The following is a 10346-nucleotide window of genomic DNA, read 5'->3' as shown; positions in this document are numbered from 1 at the left end:
TTCATACTCTGCTGTTTGAGGAGAACCTCAGGGTTGCATCCCAGGTCCTCAGGAGGTATTCATTAATTCACTTTTATTAACGTATTTACATACTCGTATGTATTCATAGGACGTATTTGTAGACTCAGAATTTCTTTATGTATTTATTAGACTTATTCATATACTTAAAGGACTTATTTGTGGACATAGATGAAAGTAATTTCTATACTTGAAATGCTTTTTTTTATATACGTATGCGACTTATTTGTATACTTATAATAGTAAGTTTAGAAAGGGCTTCGAGCCAGCGGCTGCAGGCAGTGCGCGGACCAACCTGAGGGGGCAGAGAGGAGCTTCCGGTACAGAGCTCTGACCGTCATTGAAGCAGCAGAAGAAGAGCAATTCTTCCACGTGAGAGGACCAACATGCCGCCGCCCGGAGGGAAAATAAACAGACCGAAGACTGTAAGAAACTAACGTTATATTTAACATCTTAATACCATCTGCGAGAGCGTCCAGAACAGTAGAGATGAGACGAAGGTGCAGAGGAAGACGAGTGAGAGTCAACCTGCTAAGAGCTAATGCATAGCAGCTAATAGAGAGCTAGCAGCAAAGAGCTAATGCATAGCAGCTAATAGAGAGCTAGCAGCAAAGAGCTAATGCATAGCAGCTAATAGAGAGCTAGCAGCTAGCATGAACTTCCTGCTATATAATATAAACTTAATATATATTAATGTAAGTAAATACTATCTATGTATATATAGCGACAACACAATCCTGTTTCTGAGAGCAAAACACTGGACCAGATCTCCACTCTTTGGTGTCCTGCTGCTACATGGTGGAAGGAGCTCTGTGATGCCATCAGGACCACAGAGAGCCTTCACATCTTCACACTAAAGACACACCTCTTCAGACTAAACCTCCACTAAAACACTAACACCTTATAATGAATCTTATCTATAACTAGTTGTACATTTCTTGTTTCTTGTTCTTCTGAGTTTATTGTACGTCGCTTTGGATAAAAACATTAGCTAAATGACGTGGAATAGTAATAATAATCTAAAATGCATGTCTTACCTTTTATCTTCCACCACTTATATATTTATTTCAAGAAGATCTGTTTATATATAAAACCACTATGGATTTACATTCATCTTGAGACATCGACTTCACTGAAGAACCTCTGGCTCTTTGTCGATGTCCCTGTTTGTTCACATAACCTGCTGGATGGAGTTTGACGTACGTCACATGGTCTCTGTCCTCCTCCTCCAGGAACTCGCCAAGAACCTCTTCAAGCGGCGGCGCGTGCTGGGCCGGGAGAAGAGGAAGAGGCACCTGATCGTGGGCGCCGTGGTGGACCGCGGTCTGATCACCGTGCACCACCTGAAGAAGAGGACGTGGGTCCCGGGTCTCGCTCTGGTCTCGCTCTGGTCGGGTCCTGGTCTCCTCTGACCTGCGTGTGTTGTGTGTTGCAGGGCGAGCCAGCGGGCCAACATCACGCTGTCTGGGAAGAAGAAGCGGAAGCTGATCAAGCAGCTGCAGCACATGCAGCGTGATAAAGCGTCTGCAGGTCAGAGGCTCCACGTGTTGGACAGAAATGAGCTCAGTCACAGTGGCTCTGGTTGGTGGTCACATGACTACTGGCTTCAGAGGAATCCATGATGCTCAGAATTTACTTGATGTTGGTTTCTTCTGCGTTGGTCCACGTGTGATGCGTTCAGGGACTGTAGGCAATTATGATATGATTCTGGAGTTAAAACCTGTTACATAAATACATGTGTCATGTGATGCGAAGCTCATTATTCATCTTAATGCTGCTATTAAACAGGAAGTAAATGTCCCTGTTGTCCTTCCTCAGCTGAGGCAGCACCAACAAAGAAGAAGCAGGACTCGTCCAATCTGACCAAGAAGAAGAAGAAGAAGGGAGCAGCTGGATCTGTAGCGGATGTGGAGATGGACGACATCGAATAAAGGCGGAGGATGGAGAGAGAAGGTCCTCAGGGCTGAAGACCAAAGACGATTGTACAGAAGCTGGAGCCATAAATGTTCATACGAGAAATATTGAATCAGCTGATGTAGAACATGTGTAATTATTTAACAATAACTCTTCCTTTTTCTTCCATAGATCCACGTTTATTGTATTTAGGTCATAAATACATTGAATCTGTATAAACATTCAGGACTTTAATGGACTATGTGTTTATTAAAGTTGTTTCTTGAATTTTTAACATTGGCTTCTGTTTCATTCTGCTGCTCTGACAATTTTAGTTTTATTTTTTAAATGAATTAGGAATTTTCTTTTATCTCAAAACCATATGAGAATATTTGAATAAATATTTGTGGTATTTAAAGGTTTGTTTTCCTTCCTCAGCTGAAACATGAAATCAGAACTCTGCTTTTATTAAGAATCATTTGATTTAATAAAAATGCATTATTATAATAACTATTTCATCCCTTTTAATAATAATAAATTGGTTTTATAGAGCACTTTACAGGACAGGGTAATAAAAAACAAGACAAACAGGCTTCAGGGACAGATGAGGGAGGGGGTCAAGGGGCTGTAAGCAGATGAAGAGATGGGATTAGAAGATGGTGACAGATGGTCACTTTTGATTCAGGTATTTTCCACTTTACTGGATGTTTGACTTTGTGTCCCTTCCACCCGGCAGGAGGCCGAGGTCCATCAGGACCAAGACCCCCCCCCCCCTCCATCAGGACCGAGACCCTCCCTCCATCAGGACCAAGACCCCCCCGCTCCATCAGGACCAAGACCTCCTCCCACACAAAGCGGCCCCTCTGGTCCTGGGGGGCTCTGATGATGAGCACACACACCTGTCACTTTCTGCTTGTGCACTTTATTTTGAACTCACTTTAAAGCTTCTATTTTAATCCTTCATTTTTAAACTAACCCATAAAAATATATTGTACTTGATTTTATTCCCTTTACTGTTTGCTGCAAAAAGTAATTCTTTGTATGTCTGACATATTTTGGTAAATGTTTCCCGATTTCTTCATGACGTCATGGATCTTTTTCTAATAAACCAAACAGACTGATCACGTGATCGTTTTACTGCTTCTTTTTCATAATTACGGATGTAGTTGCTGGTGTTTATTGTTTCATAATAATAATGAATGCACCTTTCTATAAACTGTGTTTTTAACGGGATTATTGTATTCCGGTGGATCCCGTGATGATGATGATGATGATGATGATGAGCCCCCCCCCCCCTCCCTCCTCTCCCGAGGACAAAGACTAAAATGGGTCACACTCCGGAGAGAAGCAGCATCCTCTCCTCCATCATGTGATGTAGTTCGTCCTCCTGCTGCTGCTCACCGGACCCGGTAACGACGTCAATCGGAACAACAACAGCAGCCGTTGGTCGGTCCCGGTTCGGCTTTTAACGGACCACGGTTCGTTCCTCCCGGGATGGTGACGCTTCTTCGCGGGACTCGCCTGCATTGATTCGGGGATCTTTACCGGACGGATGGACGCGCCGAGTTAACCGGAGGCCCCGCCGGTAACCGCAGGTAGGACCGCATCGCGGGCCGGTGACGTCATCGCCGGGTGAAGCGCCCATTGTGTCACTCAGAGCTGAACAATTACCCCTAAAATCCGGTTATTGTTACAGAGACCAAGTCCAGTCAATCACAATGTAAACGACGCAGGTCTCGCGAGATTTGACAGGTTGAAGTAGACGTTCTGCGGCGTTAGAAGACAACTGCTTCCGTTCAAAGGTGAAGCCTTGGTCTCCATGGCGACCACAAACTTTATAAGGTTTCAGAGATGTGTGTAAACAAATTTTACTGTGAAAGGTGTCAAGGAAGTAATGGATCTAGTTTAGCATTTTTCAAGGTTATCTATATAGTTGTGTCTGTTCTGTAGTCCTTTAAAGCGTCATTCTATGTGGTGACCAGCAGGGGGCGACTCCTCTGCTCCCATAGACGTCTATGAGGAAATTACTCTACTTCTGTGTAGTGACCAGCAGGGGGCGACTCCTCTGCTCCCATAGACGTCTATGAGGAAATGACTCTACTTCTGTGTAGTGACCAGCAGGGGGCGACTCCTCTGCTCCCATAGACGTCTATGAGGAAATGACTCTACTTCTGTGTAGTGACCAGCAGGGGGCGACTCCTCTGCTCCCATAGACGTCTATGAGGAAATGACTCTACTTCTGTGTAGTGACCAGCAGGGGGCGACTCCTCTGCTCCCATAGACGTCTATGAGGAAATGACTCTACTTCTGTGTAGTGACCAGCAGGGGGCGACTCTTCTGCTCCCATAGACGTCTATGAGGAAATGACTCTACTTCTGTGTAGTGACCAGCAGGGGGCGACTCCTCTGCTCCCATAGACGTCTATGAGGAAATGACTCTACTTCTGTGTAGTGACCAGCAGGGGGCGACTCCTCTGCTCCCATAGACGTCTATGAGGAAATGACTCTACTTCTGTGTAGTGACCAGCAGGGGGCGACTCTTCTGCTCCCATAGACGTCTATGAGGAAATGACTCTACTTCTGTGTAGTGACCAGCAGGGGGCGACTCCTCTGCTCCCATAGACGTCTATGAGGAAATGACTCTACTTCTGTGTAGTGACCAGCAGGGGGCGACTCCTCTGCTCCCATAGACGTCTATGAGGAAATGACTCTACTTCTGTGTAGTGACCAGCAGGGGGCGACTCCTCTGCTCCCATAGACGTCTATGAGGAAATGACTCTACTTCAGTGTAGCGACCAGCAGGGGGCGACTCCTCTGCTCCCATAGACGTCTATGAGGAAATGACTCTACTTCTGTGTAGTGACCAGCAGGGGGCGACTCCTCTGCTCCCATAGACGTCTATGAGGAAATGACTCTACTTCTGTGTAGTGACCAGCAGGGGGCGACTCCTCTGCTCCCATAGACGTCTATGAGGAAATGACTCTACTTCTGTGTAGTGACCAGCAGGGGGCGACTCTTCTGCTCCCATAGACGTCTATGAGGAAATGACTCTACTTCTGTGTAGTGACCAGCAGGGGGCGACTCCTCTGCTCCCATAGACGTCTATGAGGAAATGACTCTACTTCTGTGTAGTGACCAGCAGGGGGCGACTCCTCTGCTCCCATAGACGTCTATGAGGAAATGACTCTACTTCTTTGTAGTGACCAGCAGGGGTCTGAGCTCATTTCAGATGGTAGTTTACAAATCTCTTCTTGTTGTGACATTAGTATTCTGGGACATGAAGCTTCGTAGAGTCCCTGAACATGTTGCAGGCCCGTGCGGTGCGTTCAGGGACTGCTGGAGATGTGCTGATGTCATGTCTTCTGCTCCTCTCAGGACTCGGGCTGAAGTCCAGCTCGGAGGACTCTGGACTCTGGCGACCAACGTGCAACCAGGTGAGTTTCTTTCTTTCTTCTGATCCCATCGCGCTTCACAACATCTAAAATTAGAAGATTCTTTTTCCGTCTCGGTGTTCATTTTTAGATTTCTGTTTTGTTCTCCGCACAATGAATTTTTTTCTTCTTCTAATTCGGATCTGCGTTTGTTCTTCAGCAGAAACACATCTGGACCATCAGAACGAGACAGAGCCGCTTTAAAGATTCACATCTGAGGGACTTCATAACATTTCAAATCATAATAACAAACCCTGCGTTTGTTTCACTTTGATCTATATTTAATCAACAAATAAAGTCGGTTCAGTGCTTAAATAAAAATAATAAATATGATGTTTATCTAACAAATAACTTTTCTTACTTTCCGAATTAATAAAAGGTTTCTCACCTTTAACAAAGCATTAGGTTCATGTTTCTGACGTCAATATTCACGCCACCTTCCCCGTTGTTGTTGTTCTTGTTGTTGTTGTTGTCCCATGAATAAGCCATGAACTAATGTCTTCAATTATTCCAACGTCACATGAATGCAGCGTCATATTGCTTTTCCATTGTATTTATTCATATATTATAACAACACATATTAATGCATGTATATCATATGTATTTATACATTATAGTCCTTTTTATCCTTTGAAGTGTCAGCGATGACTCAGCAGATTCCTCCCCACAGACCTCAGATCAGCCATGACTCCTGCGGCGCGCCCGCTGCTGCTGCTGAGCATGCTGTTGATGATGACATCACTTCCTGTGTCCGCCGTGGAGCCCGAGACGTGTTTCTCCAGACAGCACCAGAGCGCCATCGTGAACGTGCGGCAGGCGCTGAGCCGTCCGTCCTCGGCCACGAGCGCCCGCCACCTCCAATCAGAGCGCGACTGCGTCCTCGCCTGCTGCTCTGAGGACGTGAAGCCAGGTTAGCTCCGCCCCTCTGCCTCGCACCCACATACCTGTATGCACACATGAGGAGGATGAATATGAACCGATACCCTCTCTGTGTCTCTGGAGGCGCTAAATGCAACATGGCCGTGTTCAACGGAAACAAGCGCGCCGGAGAAGAAAACTGCTTCCTGTTCCACTGCCAGGCGGAAGAGGACTGTCCTCTGATGAAGGCCGAGGGCGGGGTCAACACCTACGACATCTACAAAGGTGAGCCACCTGCTCAGGTACTGTGTACTAACTGCTCAGGTACTGTGTACTACCTGCTCAGGTACTGTGTACTAACTGCTCAGGTACTGTGTACTACCTGCTCAGGTAGTGTGTACTACCTGAGCAGGTAGTACACAGTACCTGCTCAGGTAGTGTGTACTAACTTCTCAGGTACTGTGTACTACCTGCTCAGGTACTGTGTACTAACTGCTCAGGTACTGTGTACTACCTGCTCAGGTAGTGTGTACTACCTGCTCAGGTAGTGTGTACTAACTTCTCAGGTACTGTGTGTACTACCTCCTCAGGTACTGTGTACTACCTGCTCAGGTACTGTGTACTACCTGCTCAGGTACTGTGTACTACCTGCTCAGGTAGTGTGTACTAACTTCTCAGGTACTGTGTGTACTACCTCCTCAGGTACTGTGTACTACCTGCTCTGGTACTGTATACTCCCTGCTCAGGTACTGTATACTACCTGCTCAGGTACTGTGTAATACCTGTTCTGGTACTCTGTGTACTACCGGGTCAGGTAACATGTGTACTACCTGCTCAGGAACTCTGTGCACTACCTCCTCAGGTACTGTGTACTAATTGCTCAGGTACTGTGTACTACCTCCTCAGGTACTGTGTACTACCTGCTCAGGTACTGTGGGTACTACCTGCTCAAGTACTGTGTACTACCTGCTCAGGTACTGTGGGTACTACCTCCTCAGGTACTGTGTACTACCTGCTCAGGAACTCTGTGCACTACCTGCTCAGGTACTGTGTACTACCTCCTCAGGTACTGTGTACTACCTGCTCAGGTACTCTGTGTACTACTTGCTCAGGTTTCCGTTCTTGCATCTTCAACATCTCACTTTGTCTTCTTCAGGTTTGATTCATCCGAACACGGTGAGACCTGTTACCATGACGACCACCACGGAACAAACCACCACCTCCACCACACTGGCCCCAACTACACCCTCAACCACACCCACCACAACAACCACCACCCAGAGTACAACAACAACACCACCAACCACAACAACTACAACCGCGGCTCCAACCACCGCGCAAGCTCACGCCACCACAACACCGCCTTCACCCATCATCATCATTGCCACAATGGCTCCAATAACTGCAGCACCCAGCCCCTCCACCACCTCCACCACCACAGCTTCTACTACAACTTCTCCACCCACCACCACCATCACCGTGAAGAAGCCAAACAAAACTAGTAAAAAGCAAAACAAAACATCAAAGAAGGTGAAGCCTCATCCTGCCGGCACCCCAACCTCCGCCCGGCTGACACAGAGCTCCACTGTGACCTCACTTCCTGTTGACACAGCCAATGGGGAGGCTGCACCAAGAACCACCAACAAACCACAGCCCAAAACAGAAACCACTTCGACTACTTCAACCATAGCTCCCACTACTACTACAACTACCACTACAACTCCGACTCCAACCACCACTACGACCACCTCTCCTACTACTTGTACTACTAGTACTACCAGTACTAGTACTCCTACCACCACCACTACGACTCCTCCTCCCGCTGCGACCTGGTCCGCCTCGAGGTCGACTCCGGAGGAGAGTCCAGTCATCGTCCCAAAGGTGGCCCTCCAACCAGACCACTCCCTCCACCCAGGCCACACCCTCCAGCCAGACCACACCCTCCATCCAGGCCACACCCTCCAGTCAGACCACTCCCTCCACCCAGGCCACACCCTCCATCCAGGCCACACGCTCCAAATAGGCCACACCCTCCAGTCCGACCACACCCTCCATCCAGGCCACACACCCCAACCAGACCACACCCTCCATCCAGGCCACACCCTCCAGCCCAATCAGGCCCTCCAGAACTCCAGCGCAGGCCGGGGGAAGGCGGCGGGCTCGGCAGCCCGCGGGGCGCTCAAGAGCGGCGCGTTGGCGTTCATGGTGCTTGGGCTGGCAGCGCTCACGCTGGCGCTCGCTGTTGGCGGCCGCAAAGCGATGGAGTCCTTTGATCGGCGCCACTACACCCGGCTGGAGCTCAACGACCTCCACTACGAGGTTTGAGGCCGCCATCTTCGGTCATGGTTGCGCACGGTCGCGGGACGTCTCCTGCGCAGAGAGCGCTCTGCCCCGATTGGCCGAGGGGCCGTGCATCATGTCTCGTAACCGCCAGGCGGCGTCCTCACTTCGCTTGCCTTGTCGCCGTAACGTGTAACCAGGACAACCGGAGCGGTTCTGAGAGATAATGATGAAGGACTCATATTAATAGGCTTCATTTAGAGACACAGCGCCGGGCTCAGATATTTTAGCATTTAGTTATTCCAAAATTTATTCTAAAATAAAAATACATCACATGACAAATCAAGAAAAAAGTGATCTCAAATTTTAATATCACTATAAATGTGTGTCTTTAATCATATTTGTCTTCACAATGTTTTGACTTTTCTCACTTAGTAAGAGATTTCATGAAGTGTGATCACGCGATGTGACATCACACGTCACAACGTCACATGTTATGACGACGTTATTACACACAAGATGAATTATTAGAATGAATGTTCTTATGAATAAACTGAGCAGCTTCTCAGTGGAACAGGAAGTGACTGATGGATGAACTCTTGATCAGCTGATCGATTGAACTCAAACTACAAACAGCAATATTTATATTCCCTAAATCTCAGGACGCCTGTGAGGGGGCTCCTTTTCTTCATCACCTTCCTCTCTTCCCCCTCCTCCTCCTCTCCATCTTCCGCCTCCTCCTTTTCTTCTCCCTTGCCCTCCTCTTCATCACGAGTCCTGCATGTCCCCTCACGTCCTCGTTGATGCTACTTCTCACTGTGCTGTTTTTTCCCACTATGATGAAGTTGGGGCCAATGGATGATGATGAAGATTTAAATCAATGAGGAAGATGGAACCCTCCAAAGTCGATGCACTATTGATTTCTGGGTGTTTTTGATAAATATGATCTTTTTGAATATTGGATTGTTTTTGCACTATTTTCCTAAGACGAGTGTGTTTGTACCTGATGCGTCCAGCAGGGGGAGCGGCCCCCCCTCTCTTCTGCTGCCCCCATTATTGCTTATTGATTACTATTATTAGTATTAACGATGGTCACTGTCTGGTCCTGTTTTGTGAAGTGATACTTTTGCATATGTTTGAAACTTGATGTTTTGTTCTAGTAAGGATTAAAACAGTGATTTTTGAAGATGTTGTTGTTGTTGTTTTTTACTGATGAACCCTACCGGAAATGCCAATTATCGATCTCCAGATGTGAACAGTTTATTTTTTTATGGGGTTTAAACATTATTTTCTTATAATTTATATATTCTTTTTTAATTTATTGTTTTCAGAAAAAGATGCTGACATTAATGAGCTGCAATAGTAATTTGGACTTTTGTTTCATTTCTTAAGAAAACCTTAATAACAATAACCCAAGGTATGTTGAAGACTATTTGTGTGAATATTTCACAAAATAACGATAATTACTCTCTATGCATTTGCAATTAATTCCTAACATTTAGGAGTTTGTGAAATGACTTAGTTTCAAGTGAAAGTTGAAACCCTGAAGTATCTCTCTGTGATTTTTTAGTTATCGTCACTTGTTTGCTTTTCAGTTTTTGAGGTCAGATTTAGAGCTGCACATCAGACTTTTATTTCATATTTAACTGTTTCATAAAAATGGGGGATTTTAAGTCAAAGTGGGAGTTGTTCTGAACTTTTAACAGAATCACGTAATTTATAGAGCAGTTTGTCTTCATTCGGCTCTCCGTGTCTTCTCAGAAGGAAAAGTTTGACCTTGAAGTTCTTCTGTTGGTCAATCTGACTCCAAACTGTGGGTAAAACGGGAGAAAACGGAGCCTCTTTCCATTGGGGGTGTGAGCCGAAC

At 46.5% G+C, this 10346-nt stretch overlaps 2 protein-coding genes across 4 annotated transcripts; both read left to right on the top strand.

The window, feature by feature from the left end:
* The first annotated feature begins 296 nt into the window (after window positions 1-296).
* On the top strand, window positions 297-2206 carry c2h11orf98 (chromosome 2 C11orf98 homolog). The gene is made up of 4 exons (XM_037462689.2): window positions 297-443; window positions 1251-1375; window positions 1454-1548; window positions 1837-2206. Exons 1-4 carry the CDS (start codon window positions 405-407, stop codon window positions 1947-1949), a joined length of 372 nt encoding a protein of 123 aa, XP_037318586.1. The 5' UTR covers window positions 297-404; the 3' UTR covers window positions 1950-2206.
* Window positions 2207-3225: 1019 nt separating this feature from the next.
* Window positions 3226-9665, top strand: mansc1 (MANSC domain containing 1). 3 transcript variants are annotated; one of them, XM_037462243.2, is made up of 5 exons: window positions 3226-3506; window positions 5286-5344; window positions 6012-6251; window positions 6344-6484; window positions 7356-9665. In XM_037462243.2, exons 3-5 carry the CDS (start codon window positions 6026-6028, stop codon window positions 8522-8524), a joined length of 1536 nt encoding a protein of 511 aa, XP_037318140.2. In that variant the 5' UTR covers window positions 3226-3506; window positions 5286-5344; window positions 6012-6025; the 3' UTR covers window positions 8525-9665. The 3 variants fall into 3 exon arrangements, with proteins under 3 accessions (XP_037318140.2, XP_037318142.2, XP_037318141.2); XM_037462245.2 differs by having other exon boundaries at window positions 5505-6251; XM_037462244.2 differs by having other exon boundaries at window positions 5502-6251.
* The last annotated feature ends 681 nt before the right edge of the window (window positions 9666-10346 follow it).

The sequence above is a fragment of the Pungitius pungitius genome, chromosome 2, assembly GCF_949316345.1.
Source record: "Pungitius pungitius chromosome 2, fPunPun2.1, whole genome shotgun sequence".
Classification (NCBI taxonomy): Eukaryota; Metazoa; Chordata; class Actinopteri; order Perciformes; family Gasterosteidae; genus Pungitius; species Pungitius pungitius.
This window is presented reverse-complemented; position numbering and strand designations above follow the sequence as displayed.

Excerpts from the sequence above, each read along its gene's own strand:
- c2h11orf98 (XM_037462689.2), top strand. The coding sequence starts at position 405 with ATGCCGCCGCCCGGAGGGAAAATAAACAGACCGAAGACT. Across the intron at positions 444-1,250 it reads AAATAAACAGACCGAAGACT|GAACTCGCCAAGAACCTCTT; the intron begins GTAAGAAACTAA and ends CTCCTCCTCCAG. Across the intron at positions 1,549-1,836 it reads GCGTGATAAAGCGTCTGCAG|CTGAGGCAGCACCAACAAAG; the intron begins GTCAGAGGCTCC and ends GTCCTTCCTCAG.
- mansc1 (XM_037462243.2), top strand. The coding sequence starts at position 6,026 with ATGACTCCTGCGGCGCGCCCGCTGCTGCTGCTGAGCATGCTGTTGATG. Across the intron at positions 6,252-6,343 it reads CTCTGAGGACGTGAAGCCAG|GCGCTAAATGCAACATGGCC; the intron begins GTTAGCTCCGCC and ends GTGTCTCTGGAG. Across the intron at positions 6,485-7,355 it reads CACCTACGACATCTACAAAG|GTTTGATTCATCCGAACACG; the intron begins GTGAGCCACCTG and ends TGTCTTCTTCAG.